Below are 20298 nucleotides of genomic sequence, written 5' to 3' on the forward strand. Positions count from 1 at the left end.
GTGATCATGGGCAGCCATGGTAAGTGCTCACCGAGAGTGGAAAGTTAAAACCACAAAACGCAAATAGGTTGTTGGGCATCCAAGATTCTTTGATACCAGAGGACATCTGGTACAGACAAACAGAAGGGCTGTCTTGGCTTATGCTCGGATCAAGTGAATGTGTCACAATACAGTGCATTAAACCCTTCTGTGTGTTGGACTGCATGATTGCAGGTCAATCAAAGTGCCCATGCTAACTTGTGTCCACCGTTAAAAGAACCTATGATGCCGCTCAGGTGGCGCAGCGGTAAAATACGCTAGCACACCAGAGCTGGGATTTCGAATACTGTACATCGTATCAAATCTCAGCGCTGCTATCCGGATGGGCTGGGTGGCTATATGAACAACGTTTGGCTGTTGTTCATACAGGGAGGGAGCCGGAGAGGGACCTCATAACTGATGCAATTACGACCTCTGCTGGCTGATTGATGGCTCCTACACAAATAATGCTGATCAGCGTGTCTCTCCGTGCACAAATCTGATCCGCTTATGAACTCGCCTCATGCAGGTGAAAAGATGCAGTCAGCTACTGCATATGTGTTGGAGGGGGCGTGTGTGAGTTTGCTCTTCTCAATCGGGGCGGGGGTCAGCACCAGTGGAGAGGAATCATAACGCAATTGGGTAAAAATTGAACGCGCGGAAAAGAAACGGGAGAAAAAGGGAGAACATGCATAAAAAAGAACATATGATGGGCACACAGGCATCAGAACTGGGCATTAGAGCAACGGAAGTTGTCAGTCCAACGGAAAGCCATGTATGTGTATACTGTTTACTTGTAAAAGAGATGGCATCAGGATGCTCTGTACATCACAGAAGTGAAAGGGCCGGCTGATAATGTCCTGGTACCAGATACCACAGGACTTCAGGTGTCTTGTGGAGTCCATATCTCAGTGGGTCAAAGCTGTTTTAACGGCATTGTTTACCAGGTGGTCCAGATGTTTTGGTTTATCTGTGAATGACCTAGAGTCTATGTAGGCTGATGTCTGTATGGTTTGCCATTGTTGCCATAAGAGCATTAATGCCAGTTACTAGGTCTGGATTTGAGTAGCCTGGGTTTAACCTTCTTTTGTTTCTGTCTGTGTGGAGTTTAATCATGTTCTTTTTATTGTATACTGGATGTTAATTTTTATGTTTATTACTACTTATATTATTGTCAATAACTGCCCGACATCTAAGACCTATAGCCAAAACCATGTCAGGTATCTTCTCTGATGATGTCTCTAATGGTGTTGCGTTGGCATTACTTTCTCTTCAGTAATAGAACTACACAATTACAAACATTGTGGCAGAGAAAACAATTCCTAGTCCTAGTGAATGTTGGCAGAGCTGTTAGAGTTGGTGCCGCACAGCAACATGGGTGCTGTTGACATGTTATTAATCACCGTCTCCGATCACTATGTGTAATAGGTTTTAAGTCTTCTGCATGAGTATCATATATGTACTTTGTTTTCCTTCCTTAACCAAAAAAACATGTAGAAGGAGGGCTGACTGGCTCTTTGTGTAAGCAAGTAAGTAAATGTGTGTCCTTTAGATAAACTGGAGCCCTGTACTGTGAATATTCTTGTCTGGGCGGTGGCGGACCCATTGTAAGCCAAACCGGGATGAAGAGTTTAGTGAAAATAAATGGAATAATAATGAGTAATGATAAGCTGCTCAGTGGGGTAAAGTGATTGCCTTTGACTTGGCAAAACATATTTTAGGATTTGGCTCTGAAAATGACAGAGTTGCTTTATATTTTGGGTGTTTGCTCTGCTGTGAAGTGAAGTGCTATTGACAGATTCTGAGTCATTTGGCTGAATTTGAGCAGATGCTTCTGTTTCCCTTCTGAATTTCTCTTGCTCCACTGTCAGCAGGCACATCAATAATAAAGACAAGTTTTACTAAGACTCATTGTTTTTATGCCACCATGTTTATAGATGTGATGTTTATTCTTTGCAAAATGAATACGTTTTTTTAAAACCCTTTTTCTTTCCATTACTTTGGAGGTTAACCTTTATCACATCTGTCCATAAGCCAAAAACTGCCTAAAGTCCACTAGTGCACAATGTATTTTGTGCTCATTTTAACTTGGCTTGGCTGCCATTGAGCATTACAAATAGCTTTTTCTCCTTTCTAGATTTTTCTTTCTTTGGTGCCTTGATTCTAATGTGTTAAGATACGTTACATGGTCAAAATTCTTCCCTACAAGTCAGCAAGCTACAGAACAGCACTACTGATTGAAAAAGTATGTAAAAATACACTGATCAGCCATAACATTAAAACCTACACTCACTGTCCATTTTATCAGCTCCACTTACCATATAGAAGCACTTTGTAGTTCTACAATTACTGACTGTAGTCCATCTGTTTCTCAACATACTTTTTTATCCTGCTTTCACATCGTTCTTTAATGGTCAGGACCACCACAGAGCAGATATTATTTAGGTGGCTGTTGGCTGGATATTTTTGGTTGGTGGACTATTCCCAGTCCAGCAGGGACAGTGAGGTGTTTTAAAACTCCATCAGCATTGCTATGTCTGATCCACTAACACACCACCACCATGTCAGTGTCACTGCAGTGCTGAGAATGATGGACAGATGGACTACAGTCAGTATTTGTAGAACTACAAAGTGCTTCTATATGGAGCGGATAAAATAGACAGTGTGTGTTCAAACAAGGAGGTGGTTTTAATGTTATGGCTGATTGGTGTATGTTGTGGTTGATTTTTGGCTTCAACATTTATTACATGCAAGAATTCTCCGTTTGAAGCTTTATGAATTGGTTATTATGACTGAGTGGCCTTACATGAACTTAGGATCACTATAAATTATAAGTTTTGGAAAAATAGGTATAAAAAATCATGAGTTTGGACTTTTAAGCAGTGGCATTAAGTTTTCTAAAGTGGTATATTATGCTTGACCATTACTGGATGAATTTAAGGTTAGGTGGAGGAATAATTATGCTCTGGGGATGTTATTCATTGGGCCGATGCCCTTTGATCCAGAGAAGGCAATGCTAAAGCATACAATAACATTCCAGAAGATAGTATGCAGTATCAGTTTTGTGGCTACAGTTTGAGGAAGGCCAAAGGTTTTAAGTGGGGTTGAGGTCAGGTCTATTTACAGGCCACTGGAGTTACATCATGCTTGTCAAACTCTGTCTATATTGACTTTGCATTGTATACAAGAGAGAGTTGTGCCAAAACAGATAAACCTACAGATGTGGATAAAGCACCTAAATTCAGGAATTAGAATGGATGGCTACATACTTATGGCCATACAGTGTTAACCATTTATTCGCAGTGTGTTAGACTAGGCAAGCAAGTATTAGATAAATTAGATTAGATAAAACGTATTAGATAAATCCTCTTTGCGTCATTTTTGCTGTAATGGTAAATGCATCAATGCAGTGTGATTATACTGTTCTTTTACACATATTTTTACACAATGATCAAAAGGCTCATTTCCTCTTTCTTGTGTGTTACATTTGTACACACATTCTCAGAGGAGTCCTGTGTAACATTATTCTAACTGGCTCTTTGATGTAGGAGACATTTTTAACCTCATTATCGATTCTGACACCACTGACAGACCCAGCGCTGTATAACTCATTAGTCTGGGGCTCTCACAATAATTGCATTTTTTTAGAAACGGGTATGCACTGTTTGGATAACCTTCCCCAAAATCTTGAGTGTTTTGATGTTACTTTGGCTCATTGGGTGTAATCAAGAGGGTGTTTAGATTAGACTAAATGAGACATTTTATGAGCACTACTAATTACGTTTTATCACTCCGTGTTTGTTTGGGGTTAGGCTGTACGTTTGTTTGCTCGATTGTGTTTGCTTTAGAAAGTATTGCTAATTGTGAATTGTCCACACTATATATAACATCCAAACCACATCCAAAACCATGGAGAATGAATATGGCATTTGTTTTCCCCCTCGCTGCTGTTACAACCTTCATTCATCTTGAAAGAATTTTCACTAGAGTTTGGAACATAACTGTATGCATTCACTGCTATTCATCCACATGTGTTTGGGCACTTTCAGTTAACAATAATGCCAAAAATGCTGGCAATAATTTTAAGGTTCCATGTAGCCTAGTCAAGGTTTTTCACACCACACTTATTGAACCATTATTTTCAGAGTGTGAATTATTTTCGGTGTTTCAGCATTTAGCAGACACTTCTATCCAAAGTGACTTACAGTACTGTGACAGTATATATTGTCTAAGCAATTGAAGGTTAAGGGCCTTGCTCAGGGGCCCAACAGTGACAACCTGGCAGTGGTGGGGCTTAAACCAGTGACTTTTTGATTACTTTTCCAGTACCTTAACCACTAGGCTACAACTGCCTTATATATACACAGCGAGAAATGCATGTATTACTTTATATTTTAAATAATAACCCCACAAGCAGTTTTTTGGGGGTGGGTTTTGGGATCCAAGTATTCATTTGGAGGTCACACTCCCCAGTTCCCCCATCATTCAAACCATGATTATCTTATGCACTTCATGTTGTTTGTAGATGTTTATGCTTACACTGAACAAGGACTTGCTTAAACTGTTGTCTTTTAGAATACAATATTGAATTCTGTAACATTACCATTTCCAGCCCCACCTTGTTATTCCTCATTTCTTTCATCAAATTTGATCCCTGACTTGCATTTAGGTAGGTACTATTTTTTGCCTTTTTTAAATCGAGATTTGTCTGTAAAAAAAAAAAATCCAGAGCACGATGTATAGTTCATCATTGAAGAAAACACATGTCGGCTGCTCAGGTGGTCCAGCGGTAAAACACACGCTGAACGCCAGAGCTGGGATCTCGAATACATCGAATCGCAGCTCTGCCTGCCCGCTGGGCTGAGCGGCCACATGAACAACGATTGGCCTGTTGTTCAAATAGGGGTGGGATATTAAAGCCGGATAGGGACTCTCTCATCACTAATGTGATTACGACCTCTGATGGCTGATTGATGACACCTACACAGAGGCGGGAACAGAGTGCTGTCAGGGTGTGTCTCTCCATACACAGTGCTGATCCACATATGCACTTGTCAAAATGTAGATGACGAAATGAGATCGGCATTGGTGGAGAGGAAGCATGACGCGATCAGGCAGTTGGATGTGCTAAAAGGGAGAAAAGGGGGAGAAAATGCATAAACAAAATATAAAAAAAGAAAACGCATGTCCACTGCTCCAGAGTCCAGTGTGTTTTATACCACTTAGCCAACATTTGGCGTGGTGCAGGGTGATCCAGGGCATTTCTGTGGGTGCAATAAACCCATCAAGCCTACAGTGAGAATAATAATTTAACAGAGCGGCTCACCTTGTGACACTTTGTCTTCCTGCTCTGACATACAGAGATATATTTCTGCTATCTTGGGGCCTGTAAATGTCAAAGCTTTTCCTTTCCTGTCTCCATATCTCACTTAACATACTCGAAATAAGAGTTATGACTTCCTTTCCTAATAACGGTCTGCTTCTGTCTCAGCTAACACTCCTCTCCATACTCCACACCCCATAGTTACCCTCTGCAATGATTTATACATTATCTTGTCTCTGTAAATCTGTATTAATAGGCCATAGTGTCACTAAAGGCTTATTAACAATAATATAAATTACATATTTGCAAATTCTTTAATCCTGCTCACACTGTGGTTGGCATTAGCAAAGCTGTAGCTCATTCAGTTGTGGGTGTTTCTTGTTTGTTTGTTATGTTTGTTTTATTCCTATTACACATTTAGGTAATCTTTTAGGCCATTATGATCCAGGTTGTCAGATATAAATTAAACAAGGACTGCAAAAAGCAGCTCAATAAAAATGCTACACCAAATGGTCTAGACTGAAAACAGTGAAATATGTGGACCTATTGACTAACATGAATATGTCGATACAAGAGCGTTGAGAATATGATAAAATTCACATGGCCGTTAGCTAATGCAGGGTTGTTCAAGCCCTGGGTGAAAATATGGGTCGCAGAGAAAAATAATCATTAAATAAACTTGTACTCGAATGCCCCTTGTGGAGGTTTTATGCTACATCTAGTAAATCAGTGGTCCCCAACCTTTTTTGCACCATGGACCGGTTTCATATAAGATGTCTTTTTTTATTTTTTTATTATCTATTTTTCCCCCAATTTTTCTCCCCTATTCTAGTCGTGTCCAATTACCCTGATTGCGTCCTCTATACTGGTTCGACCCTTAACCGCTGACTGAGGACGCCTCTCAACTGACTTGCGCCCCCTCCGGTACGCAATCAGTACAGACTGCATTTTTCACCTGCAGGAGTCGAGTTCATACACTAATGGACGCTGTGTACGGAGGGTCACACCCCCATCAGCATTATTCCTCAGCCCTGTGCAGGCGCCATCAGTCAGCCAGCAGGAGCCGCAGTTGTACCAGTTATGAGGACCTATGATCCGACTCTCTACCCTCTAACCCTGAACAACAGTCAATTGTTGTTCATGCTGCCGCCCAACCCAGTCGATGCAATGCATTCAGAACCCCAACTCTGGTGCACTAGCGTACTTTACCGCTGCGCCACCTGAGCGGCTATATAAGATGTAATTTCACGGACCGGCAGGGGTTGGGGGATTTAAAATAGAATAACTTTACTACTCACAAATGAGGTTTTTTTGCTGCAACGAGATGCTGCTCCCACCTAGGGGTGTTTGGAGATATCGCTCCCGCAAAAAAAAGTAGCGTTTTCATTGCTGATCTCTATTTATTTATTCTTTCTGTGCAGCCCGGTAATAAATTACCCACGGACCGGTACCGGTCCGCGGCCCAGTGGTTGGGGACCACTGTTGTAAATCACAGTGAGACCAGATTGTACAGAAAGAGTAAGATGCATTGTTTGTGTTGCCTGGGTCGCATAAAAAATCATGGATAAAAGGTGGGTCACTTGAACCCTGAGCTATCAATTTGATTAGTTGTTAATTTACATTTACATTTATCATATTAAAAAAATCGACCAATGCCCATTAGTACGCTGACATTAACTGTCAGCAATATGGTTGTTTATTGTTTACACCTGGTTTTGGGAGATTAGCTAAATAAAGCAGTTACTGAAGATAAATGACTAATAAAACATGTGAAATAAACACTGATACGCAGTTAAATAATAGAAATGTATACTGTATATAAACAAAGAATAAACAACACAGCAGCAATAACAACAGTATAGCATCTGATAAAGTGTGCAATACAGATGTATAGTACAGTACACACTATATATCACTATACACAGTACACAGTATATCACTATAGAAATCAGTTGCTCTTCTTTCACAGTAGGTGCGGCATGTAATTACCTAATCCATGAGATTCTTGGATGATGAAACATCGTTCGTTATGCAGGATTTCTGTATCTGCACTCATGTTTCTAGGGTTATTAAATATGTTTATCTAGTTGTATGACCATAAACCTATCTGAAACATCACTCAGAGTTGATGGTGTCACTCACTTGATGGTATGTAATATAATACACAGCGTCCTGCTTGACTTGAGTTTATAATTTCTGCCTCAGGGATGAAAGAGGCGGTGGCGATCTGCCTGAACAAGCAGACGAGAGAAACCGCAGATGAAAGTGAATGTGTGAGTGCCCAACGACCTCCTGAACTTATACGGGCCTGCAACACTGAAGCGTGTCCTCCACGGTAATAACTAAATAAGTTGATCTTTTTTTTTTATTCTCTTTATTATGTATAAAGTTTTAAGTCAAAGTTTACAGTTTTAACTTAACAGTTATTATGGATTTGTTGAAAATATGACAATGTGATATAGATATATATAAACAGCTCATTGCCAAGGTAAGGAACAAAACCCAAAAACCTGTCACCTTATACTAAGAGGATTTTTTTTGAATGGTAAGGTATAAACCAATAACCACCAAAAACATCTTAATAGAATAGAATGCCTTTATTCGTCATATATACATGTACACGTGTATAGTACAATTAAATTATTCTCTCTGTATCCCATCTTGCTTGGAAGCTGGGATCAAAGCAGCACCCCTGAAGCCGAGAGGGTTAAGGGCCTTGCTCAAGGGCTCAACAGTGGCTTCTTGGCATGAATGGAACACAGGAGACACTGTTTACAGTCTAGCCAGCTTTAAATCACCAAGGATTTAACTCGCTAGGATTTTGCCATGCAAGAAAGAAGCTTTTATTTATTTATTTTTTGTTGTTGCTTTTTTGGTTTTAGTCCATATGATCAGAGAAAAAATGTATTTGAGCTTTACAGTGTTTTGGCTCAGAGACTCAGGGGCAGCCTCTAGTTTGTACTGCTAATATTGGAAGCAGTAATTGATAAGAAACTTCAAGACTTTTCACCTTTAATGCTTGCTTATGGATCACTGTAATAGGTGCAGTCAAACCAGCCTATTGATATAAACATTGAGTTGCTATATCCAGAAGATTTTCAGGAAACCCACAATAAACCTTGGACATAGACATGAGTTTCAGCCATTTAGCGACAAAAAAGTACAACCCTAAATCCCAAAACCCAAAAGGTTGGGACAGCATGGAAAATGCAAATAATAAAAAAAACACAGAGTTTCTTACATTTACTTTGACTTCTATTTGATTGCAGACAGGATGAACCTGAGATATTTCATGTTTTATCTGCTCAACTTCATTTCATTTATTAATAAACATCCATTCCTACATTTCAGGCCTCCAACACATTCCAAAAAATGTTGGGACAGTAAAGCATAAACTTTGTAATGTTGCCATTCCTTTTCCCCACACTTAAAAGACGTTTTGGCACCGAGGATACCAAGTGATTTAGTGTTTCAGGTTTTATTTTGTCCCATTCTTCCTGCAAACACGTCTTAAGATGTGCAACAGTACGGGGTCGTCGTTGTTGCATTTTTCCTTTCAAAATTCTCTATTGGGGACAGGTCAGGACTGCAGGCAGGCCAGTCCAGTACCCGTACCCTCTTCTTCCATAGCCATGCCTTTGTAATGTGTGCAGCATGTGGTTTTGCGTTGTCTTGTTGAAAAGTGCATGGACGTCTATAATGATGTCTTGAAGGCAGCATATGTCGCTCTAAGGTTTTAATGTACTTTTCTGCATTAATGCTGTAAATTACCTTTGCCATGGGCACTGACACAACCCCATACCATGACAGACCCTGGCTTTTGGACTTGTTGCTGATAACAGTCTGGATGGTCTTTTTCGTCTTTGGTCCAGAGCACACGGCGTCCATTTTTTCCAAAAAAGACTTGGAATGCTGATTCATCTGACCACAATACACGTTTTCACTGTGTGATGGTCCATCCTAGATGCCTCTGAGCCCAGAGAAGTCGACGCCACTTCTGGACATGGTTAACATAAGGCTTCTTATTTGCACAGTAAAGTTTTAAGTGGCATTTGTGGGCAAATAATCCCTTGCCCATGTGGTTATATCAGCTATTGTTGAGTGGCGGTTCATGGTGCGGTGCCGTTAATTGGTTATAAAAACTTGCAAACACGGGTTTCCTGCCTCTGACACTGTGAGGCTGAAAGCTGCTATCATGCTAAGCTTTTGGAATCAAATGGAGCTCCCCCTGCGAGGTCAGGAAATGAAGCCCACACACCCCTGCTGTAGCAGTGCAGTCTGGGATAGAGACTATCAGCATCAGTTTGCCTGTGTTAAAGAGACTGCTGGGATGTCAGGATGGTTCATGATCTACACATGTACGAGCTGGAGAATGAACAGTAGTTCTCTCAGAGCATCATCTGTCAGAAATATTCAATATTATGTTGTGAAATAATTCATAATACATTTCCAAGTGAAAGGCTGAGAAAGTAATACATAAAGAATAGACAAAGCGTAGTCATAAACATGTGTGACCTTGATTAGTTATTAGCTCAGATTAATACGTTTAATGCAAAGACCATGATCTTGCCAAACCATAAAGAAGAAATACTGGAGAGACTATTTGTGAAGCGTGAAATGACTGTCTCCTGTATTTCGCAGCTGCTGTGTGTTAATATATTAAGGCATTAAAGTTCCCAGTGTGAAATATTTCAACCATTTGCAGAATGTAATATAGCAATTATGTTGTCCACATACACTGTACCCTGATGTGCTGGAGTTCCTCACATCACACCACAGACATGAAAACCTAGAAGCGTTTTGCCTTCCACCAGCTTGTTTTTCCAAGTGTTTCTTTTATTTTCAAGCACAACAAACTTTGTGTTGAGCGTGTTGCCCTTGGCCGCTGGTGGCCCTCCACTGGGCCTCAACACCATCTCAAATGCTTAAATTACTTGCCTTGTAAAAGAGAATCTGCAGCTTTTTCCTCCATCCTGAACTGTCATATCAATGGGAAGGGGGGCTCAGAGTGGCTGCCATACAGCGGAGGTGTCCTACTGAGCTGAGCTGAGCTGAGCTAAACGCTGGTGGTCTCAAAAGGTTGGAGGTGCTAGTGTATTCCAGTTCAGCTGTTGCCACCACCTGCATTGAAGAGGTGACCCTCGGTTCAAAGGCACCAGTGGGATTGTAATATTTACCACACTGTGACCATGTGGATATTTATTCAGGTCCCTGGGAACCTTTTTCATGTTTTTTTCAATGTCAATGGTGAACATGTACACTTCATTGTAGCTGAAGGTTTTAAATCTTTTACCATTCATAGAAGTCATAGAATAGTTTTTAAATATAAAATCTTTGCAGTTCACCAGTGTAAATTTGGGTAAATAGGGCAATTTTAGCCTAGTTGTTAAGGTACTGGACTAGTAATCAGAAGGTTGCTGGTTCAAACCCCACCACTGCCAGGTTGCTGCTGTCGGGCCCTTGAGCAAGGCCCTTAACCCTCAATTGCTCAGACTATATACTGTCACAGTACTGTAAGTCACTTTGGATAAAAGCATCTGCTAAATGCTGAAAATGTAAATGGGGAGAAATTGGTAAATTCTATATGCACTATGATTATTTACACAACCAGTAAGGTGGCTGTTGTGGAAGCGTGAATAAATGCCATATCACTTAACATTACATAACATTTAACATCTATTTGTACAACCCCAAATCAGAAAAAGTTGGGACAGCATGGAAAATGCAAATAATAAAAAAAAGTAAAGATTTAAGTGGCATTTGTGCATGTAGCTCTGTATTGTAGTGCTTGACAAAGGTTTGCCAAAGTAATCCCTCACCCATGTGGTTATATCAGCTATTGTTGAGTGGCGGTTCTTGATGCAGTGCCGTCTGAGTGATCGAAGATCACGGGCGTTCAGCTTAAGCTTGCACCCTTGGTCTTTACGGACTGAAATTCCTCCCGATTCCTTGAATCATTTAATGATATTATGCACTGTAGAGGGAGAAATATGCAAATCCCTTCCAACCTTTCATTAAGGTACATTGTTTTTAAACATTTTAATCATTTTCTTACGTATTTGTTGACAAACTGCAGATCCTCTGATCATCTTTGCTCATCAAAGACTCAGCCTTTCCTGGATGCCGCTTGATTACAATCACCTGTTGACATCACCTGTTTAAAATCGCATCATTATTTCATTTTTTCACCTCATTACTAGCCCTAAATTGTGCCCGTCCCAACTTTATTTGGAATGTGTTGCAGGCCTGAAATGCAGGAATGGAGGTATATTAACAAATGAATTGAAGTTAAGCAGATGAAACATGAAATATCTCAGGTTCCAACTGTCTGTAATCAAATAAAAGTCGAAGTAAATGTAAGGAACACTGTTTTTATTTTATTTGCGTTTCCCATACTGTCCCAACTTTTTCTGATTTGGGGTTGTATAACATTTTCTTTGAAGATTTTATCCACATGTTGATTAGTGCCTGGTTCACTTTGGCTCAGTATGTATATCTTACATGTTATATTTTTAAAGTTTTTGATGAAGCTTTGGGCTTTCTTTCAGCCAGATTTATAGAGAACCAAATGGCATGCTTTTCCAGCAGTCTTGCTAAAGTTTCCACATACAGTGCTGTGTCAGAGTATTTGCCCCTCATCCATTTTAAATGCAGCTTTTAAATGATCATACCACAGGTCTGGCGGTAATCATGCCTGGGTGTGACTAGTGAATATGAACCCAGTGGTCAAATGAATTTAGTTAACTGGTTGATTTAGTAGCTAGGGGGGGACTTTTTTACATTTATATCTAAATGGCTCTTTTTACATAGAGCCAGGTAGGGCTGAACATCATTTTTCCTTCATCTTTTAAAAAGCTTTATGTTTACCTGGGTTCTCGATGTAATTGTGGGTTTTTGTTGGCGTAATTTCTTAGTTCTAAACACAATTTCAACTTGGGACCAGGAATCTTAATAGCTGATCCTGTTTCCAACAAAATAGCAACAGGTCTTTGGTTAACATTTTAGCTAAAGTCTGAGTTGTTTATTTGATCGACTCATATAACATATTTTTGAGTGCCGGTAAAGAGTTTTTTAAATCACATTTATAGCCTAAATGTCAAAGTATCCAGGCAAGTAAAACATGAGATTGCGCAGGAACGGTACAGGGCAAACGTTTGTCTTTATAGGTTTTTCCACTGGGCAGCTGGTACAATATACTTGTGCAATGTAACTGGGTAGCTGAACCCAACTAGAATGCCAGCTGCTATTTATCAGATACATGAGCTATACAAAATATTGCCTTTTTGAACTTCTAGCCATCAACAGCATCGTCTGGATACAAACCTGTGACAGCAGGGTGAAGGATTTTACTTAGGAGCCCAGATATACACCGATCAGCCATAACATTAAAACCACCTCCTTGTTTCTACACTCACTGTCCATTTTATCAGCTCTACGTACCATATAGAAGCACTTTAAAGTTCTACAATTATTGACTGTAGTCCATCTGTTTCTCTACATACTGTTTTAGCCTGCTTTCACCATGTTCTTCAATGGTCAGGACCCCCACAGGACCACAACAGAGCAGGTATTATTTAGGTGGTGGATGATTCTCAGCACTGCAGTGACACTGACATGGTGGTGGTGTGTTAGTGTGTGTTGTGCTGGTATACTGGTATGAGTGGATCAGACACAGTAGCGCTGCTAAGGTTTTTAAATACAGTGTCTCCTACCTAGTTGGTCCACCTTGTAGATGTAAAGTCAGAGACGACCGCTCATCTATTGCTGCTGTTTGAGTTGGTCATCTTCTAGACCTTCATCAGTGGTCACAGGACGCTGCCCACGGCAGAGACAGTGAGGTGTTTAAAAACTCCATCAGCATTGCTGTGTCTTATCCACTCATACCAGCACAACACACACTAACACACCACCACCATGTCATTGTCACTGCAGTGCTGAGAATGACCCACCACCCAAATAATAGCTGCTCTGTAGTAGAGTCCTGACCATTGAAGAACAGCATGAAAGAGGGCTAACAAAGCATGCAGAGAAACAGATGGACTACAGTCAGTAATTGTAGAATTACAAAGTGCTTCTATATGGTAAGTGGAGCTGATAAAACGGACAGTGAGTGAAGAAACAAGGAGGTGGTTTTAATGTTATGGCTGATCGGTGTATGTTATTGTTATTCATACAAGCACCATCTTTGTTATTTATATTGGCCTCAAAAACAGCTTTTAGATATGAACCATTAAAATCTGGACCTTGAATCCAAATTATTAGGCTACCTTGTCATCACACTTGCCTTTAGTTAAAAGGAGGGCAGACAATGAAAGAGCCAGACCCTAATGGCTATAATCTAAATGCCCATCTGTTAGATCACAATGACTTCTAATAGATTCAATCAGATGTTTCCAAATTATTACCTGTACTGTAAGGGCGGCATGGTGCCTCAGTGGGTAGTATTGTTGCCTCACAGCAAGAAGGTCCTGGGTTTGATTCCCAGATGGAGCAGTCTGAGTCCTTTCTGTGTGCATGTTCTCCACGTGTCTGTGTGGGTTTCCTCTGGGACCTCCGGTTTCCTCTCACAGTCCAAAGACATGCAAGTGAGGTTAATTGGAGATACAAAATTGTCCATTAAACTTCTGAACTGATTAATCTTGTGTAACCAGTAATGACATGTCCTGTAATGAATGTAACCAAAGTGTGTAAAACATGACATTAAAATCCTAATAAATAAATCCCTGTACTGTACGTCTGTCCAGGTGGGAGGTGGAGGCCTGGAGCTCCTGTTCAGCAACGTGCGGGGTTGGCCTTCAGACTCGAGCAGTAACCTGCATGCTGAAAGGAAGCGCACACAGCAATTACACAGAAAAGGTCAAAGATGAGATGTGTCGACAGCTCAAGCCCTCTTCCGTTCAGGCCTGTAATCGCTTTGATTGCCCTCCCATGTGGGATGCCCAGGAATGGAGTCAGGTGACATTTGAAAGCTTCTGTATTTGCATAGTTCTTGATAGTGTGTAGAAATGTGTCATGTTTTTAATTTGGTTACTCTGACATTAAAATGACCATACCATGTCTTTAAATGATACACACAGTTAGCAGTTTTAATGATCTATGCGTCGCATGTGTTTATTCGGTCAAACTCCAGCTGACCCCGAAGTAATATCAAGCAACTTATTAATAAAAACAGTACGCTCCTTGTAAGTTCCCAGAGCACAATGTATGACAGAATGTTGGCTCTTTGTGTAGGTCATAGCCCTGGCAGCCAATTCAAGGTAAGTTCAGTAAGAAGTCCTTGCTTTGTCTTCATGCAGTGTTCTCACACATGTGGAGGTGGCAGTCAGAAGAGGGCGGTTTTCTGTAAGCAGCGCATGGCAGATGGAAGTGTGCTGGAGTTACCTGAAACCTTCTGTCCCTTGCCAAGCTTGCCAACAGTTCAGCTCTGTGGACAAACAGACTGCCCAGCTCAGTGGGTCTTCTCAGATTGGACTCAGGTCAGACACATATTGTCCCATAGGGCAACTGATCTCATGTTTCTGGTCAGGTTTCAAAAATCTGTCCACCCTGTTATTAATCTTCATACTTTTTATTCAGCCACAGGGCTCATGTTGTATTATTGTGTGTTTTGTGTATTCTATGTCACACTTAAACTCTTTTGGCAAGGTTATTGGTAAATGATTTATGGCTTCAAGGTGACCTCACTGGCCCTGTTGTGGTTTGGTTAGTGTAGTATAAAGCACAAGTGTATTCAAATGTTCTGTAGTTTTACTTCACACTCAAGTAGCCAAACAGTGTTCACATGTTGCATAAGAAAATTTGAGCACCGTTTTCAGCATTAATCCATATGGCCAAGAGTGTGTGGACACCCCTCTTAATAACTGAGTTCATTTGCCAAAGCATTGCAAACAAGCATATAAAACCAGTGATGTTAAATAAATGATATGCTTCTGAAATTCTAGCAAAAATTCAAACAAGACCCTTTGTAATTCAGTATGAATTTTCCCCTGTGATCAAAGTGAGGTCCATAAAGACAAGGTTTGACAAGTTTGATGCCCTGACCTTAACCCCACTGAACACATTTTGGATGATCACAAGCCAGACCTTCTTGTCCAAAACCAGTGCCTGACCTTACTAATGCTGCTGTTACCGAATGGGCAGTGGAAAGCCTTCATAAAAGAGTAAAGGCTGTTACAGCGGCAACAACTCCATATTAATACCCATTGTTTTGGAATAGGATGTCCAGCAAGCTCATGATCAGGTGTCCACATACTTCTAGCTATATAACCTGGTGTATCACAGTAGGTGGAGCGATTTTCACTTGACGATTTAAAAAAAACAGTTAATTGTAGCTTAAAAAAGGGTTCTTTGCATATAAAAGTATCGTTTTTGATTCTTTTCTTCTTTTCTTTACATTTTCAGCATTTAGAAGACGCTTTTATCCAAAGCGACTTACAGTACTGTGACAGTATACTGTCTAAGCAATTGAGGGTTAAGGGCCTTGCTCAAGGGCCTAACAGTGACAACCTGGTAGTGGTGGGGCTTGAACCAGCGACTTTTGGATTTTTAGTCCAATACCTTAACCAATAGGCTACAACTGCCCTTTAAATTTGATTGTTTTCTTTTAAATTTAAAAAAAAAATTTACTGATGGAACTTGTACTTTGTGCTTGTACTTTGTCTTTTGAACATTTTTCTAACTAACAAAAGGACAAAGAAAGGATTTCCAATGTTTTCATTGATCTACATCAATATTTGTAAAAAGAACCACATTCAGATTCTGATCTAATTACACTATTCATTTCACTTGTTTTAATAGTTTGGAAACTGAGGACACTAATTGTTGCAGTTTTCCAAATGGAATTTCAAGCTAGGAGACATATAGACTGCAGGCAGGCCAGTCAAGCACATGTACTCTGTGTCTACGCAGACTGTTGTACAGCATGCCGAATGAAGCCTGGCATGGTCTCAAAATAACCATGAACTTCCCAGGAATATACAGTACATTGTCTGTTTTATCCTTGGCACTGTGTTAAGTAAAAACACTTTTTCAAAGTGCTGCCAAGCCCATGCGGCTATATTTATCACAGTAGCATGCTGAGGCCTCAAAGGCACGTACATTTAGGAGTGGTTTCTGGCCATGCCGTTTTTTTACAATATCATGTATGGTAGATGGTGATAGACCCAAATTGTTGTTCATTTTGAACTGATTAAGTTGATCAGACAAAACATTAACAGTCATTTAGATCTACATTTGTAAGTTAAATGATGTTCACAAAATGTTCCAATTTTTCTCTGTAAATGGGGTTTGTAGACTAATTCTTTAAGGCTTACACTAAAGAGTGGTGGAACTTATTTTCTGAGAGTATAGCATATTTTCTCACTCTTTCCTCTGGAAAAAATTACATTAAGCTAATATACTGCTGCAAAGAATAGTTCTTTGGACTCTTTGGAATTAGATAGAATGAGGCACTGCAATCCCACACTAAAACCTTATCCCAACAATGAAGGACAGTTAAGGAATCATCACTGTTTGGGGCATAGAAGTTACATGAGGCATGAACACAATGGCTAAAATAGAATGAGTATATCAACAACTCATTTGTGGGCACATTTGTAGTGCAGCCATCTACTACGCTAGCCTGTCACATCCACTATTGACTATTCACTTAACCAAACCAATTTGGCTGTGTCTGAGGAAAGTAGGGCTAGATCCGGATTCCTTCCCTGCCGCTGCTACAGTGCTACGGCAGTTCCACCTTTCTAGATGAGGCGCCTGCTCAATAGGTGCAGAATACAGAGAGGTCAGTGTGAGTACATGTTTTAGGGCTCTCTATATGTATCCACCACTGGCCGATGTAAAGAAACTTCACACGTGTCAAAGTTGGTGCTAGCCTGTGCCTCTTTTCGGCTAGTGAGGGTGTCATGCAAGCTCTGGGGTCACCAGAGTGCATAAGGGAATATATACAGAATTTGAACAATGCAGTGGAGGAAAAGGTTTTGGAATAGACTCAATTAAATTATGTTTTGGAATAGACTGTGGCATTTAAAATGCTGTGGCATGACCTGAAAACGTTAATGCAAGAAATCCTGATCAGCAGTTAGAGAAAATATTAACAAATATATACTCTTCTCCAGCATGAACTGGAAATCGTTATTCAATTTAATGAAAAAAGACAGGGAAAGTACAACTGTTTGTGTGTTATTACTTGAGGCAGAATGAATGCATCTGTCAGTTATTATGACCAAGATAAAGATTAGACCACATTTTATAAGCAATTAATGCAGAAATCCAAATAATTCCAAAGTCTTCACAAACTTTTTCTGCAGCTGTATGTGAACTTGTTGCTCATCAGGTTAGAGGAATGCTCACAGCCCTTGGCGAACAAGAGCGTAGTTCATGCCAGGGTTAGCATAACAGCTCCTGGCCACAATTTATCTACAGCCCAGTTACTGAATGCGGTCATCTGTGCATAGTAAATTACTGAAAGTATCTGTTGCATGTCCAGTGTTCAGCAACCTGTGGAGAAGGGACCCAGAGGTTGCTAGTGGTGTGCAGGAGACTAGGGAAGACTGGACAGTACCGAACTCTGATTCCGGAGGCCTGCGCTAATGTTCCAAAGCCATCCACGGCTCGATCGTGTTCCGTTGGACCCTGTGAGAGTAAGAGAATTTTTTTATGTGAAATCGAGCACACATTAAGCATTTCATCCTGAAGTTAAAACATAATCATTCTATAGCCCAACATAACATAATTTATCTAAGTGTTCTACAAGCCCAGCAGATATGTTATTCATTAGATTTTTTTTTTCTTAAATTCGGACAGTAGATTGTGGGTAATGTATATACAATGACGATTGAGCACTGAGGGAGCAACCTAAGGACAATCCAGAGGCCTGATAGACCAAATGAAATTATTAGATAGCCTTGCCAAAAAAACTTTGCCAGAGAAGAAAACATGTCCACCAAGGTCTCTAAACTCTAAGCTGATTTTTAACAGCGCCCTTGGGATTTTTTCCCTCCATTTGGTTTTGATTGGTAGAGGTGAATCAGTGAATCTGCAGATGATTTTTTGGCTCACAGTAATGAGACCTGCATATTTCTTTTCAGAGACTTCCAAGCCAGTAGCTGCAAAACCAGATCCTGTCATATTGACTCAGAGGAAGGTTTATATTCAATGGAAGAAAAGCCCAAAACTGCACTTTGTGGTGGGTGGATTTGCTTATTTGCTTCCATGGACGTCTATTGTGCTTCGCTGCCCAACTCGCCACTTTCGTAAAGGCTATGTCAGGTGGCTTAAAGATGGAAAGCAACTGGTATTTTTGCCCCATGTTTCCATATCTCACATGGGTTACTTAAAAATCCAGCAGGTTCGTGCCTCAGATGTAGGCATGTATACTTGTGTTGCTGGCCAGATGCAAGAAAACTTTGTCCTGAAGCTTATTGGGAGCAAACAAAAGATGCCAATCTCAGAACAGGACTTTTGGGGCACAACAAAGACTGAAATATCAACCACATCTAAGGATAAAGCCGCCAAAGAGATGCTAACTTTTAATCGCTATGATGCTGTCGTGCAGCACCTGCTTGGCCTGAAGGGTTTGTCCATAGAGACCTACTTCTCCAACGAACTTCTAGAGGAGGATTCTATTTCAGATTCCCAGACCCCACAGGTTCTAGTGGCGGACATGCAGAAACTTGATGAAGTGACCCGTAATTTGTCTGATGGTCTCCAATCTCTGCAGAAGAATGAGCTTATTACCCAACTGTTAGAGGAGCTAATTAAGAATTCTTCAGAAAACAATGAATCCACCTTGGAACCCCATGAGAAACAGGAATACATGCCTCAAAGAACTGATACAAGACTGACATACCATTCCAACAAACAGAGGACAGGACAAGTTTTAGGAAGTCCTGTTATTATACGAAAGTTGTCAATAGTCTACAAGCCTTCTCAAGATATAGTGACACAAAGTGGTAGTCTTGTTTTGATCCCCAAACAAGCCATCAGAGTTGAGCTTAAATGTGAAGCACAAGGCAACCCACAACCTCTGATGATTTGGACAAAGGATGGAATAGAGCTGGAAAATAGCAGCAGGTAAGACTTTGCATCCCATTTGTACACAATTACAAAATCTGAGTTGCTCAGTGTATGGTTTTGGGTTGCTTTTAGTAGTTCTGTTGTTCTCTGTCGTGGCAGAGCAGGCCTGATGCAGGATGGCTCACTGTACATCGAAGGTCTAAGGGATACAGACTCTGGAATCTACACGTGCCAAGCTACAAATAATCTTGGGTCAACTTCACGGTCGTTTCAAGTGAAAAATGCAGGTAGACTATATCTAACTCCAGACCTGTCAACACCAACACTTTTTTTGGAAAAGCATGTGTTTATTTAAAGGCTTGTTTTAAACAGAGAAGTCCAATTATATGTTTCTGCAAGTGAATGTTAATATGTAGTTCAAACATACCTAGCCAGGATAGCACAGTGGCTGTCAGTAAGTATGTGGTAGTGTGAGTACTGTGCAGGTTCAGGATCCTGGGTACATGGGTTCAAACCTTGTCTCCTGTCACAGTCTGGCATGTTTTATCCATGTCTGTGTTGACTTGCCTCCACATGAAAAAGGAAAAAGGTAGATCAACTACTTTTAATTGCCCCTATGTGTAAGTGAGTGACAATTAGGTATGTGTTGTCCTGCAGTGGATTGGTGGCCTGTGCAGGGTGTATTTCCAAACCCACCAGGACCAGGATAAGGGCATGAACATTACTGAGACAGCTGGCACGGCGGTAAAAAACGAATACATCGTATCGAATCTCAGCTCTGCCAAATGAACAACGATTGGCCTGTTGTTCATATAGGGGTGAGGTAGTAGTAAGCCGGATAGGGTCTCCTCGTAGCTAATGCTGACTGATTGATGGCGCCTGCACAGGGGCGGGGAAGGAGTGCATTGATCAGGGTGTGTCTCTCCGTACACAGGGCTGAT

The 20298-nt window shown here is 40.6% G+C and overlaps 1 protein-coding gene across 1 annotated transcript in view; it reads left to right on the plus strand.

Annotated features, from left to right (window-relative positions):
• Positions 1-20298, plus strand: part of LOC134312294 (ADAMTS-like protein 1) — a 239367-nt gene that overhangs the window by 207411 nt on the left and 11658 nt on the right. Inside the window, exons 16-21 of the mRNA XM_062994128.1 lie at positions 7547-7676; positions 14086-14296; positions 14638-14817; positions 17829-17982; positions 18430-19414; positions 19517-19644. Of these exons, the coding sequence (XP_062850198.1) occupies positions 7547-7676; positions 14086-14296; positions 14638-14817; positions 17829-17982; positions 18430-19414; positions 19517-19644 (1788 nt within the window). The remainder of the gene's footprint in view (positions 1-7546; positions 7677-14085; positions 14297-14637; positions 14818-17828; positions 17983-18429; positions 19415-19516; positions 19645-20298) is intronic.

Source organism: Trichomycterus rosablanca, chromosome 4 (assembly GCF_030014385.1).
Source record: "Trichomycterus rosablanca isolate fTriRos1 chromosome 4, fTriRos1.hap1, whole genome shotgun sequence".
In the NCBI taxonomy this organism is placed as follows: domain Eukaryota; kingdom Metazoa; phylum Chordata; class Actinopteri; order Siluriformes; family Trichomycteridae; genus Trichomycterus; species Trichomycterus rosablanca.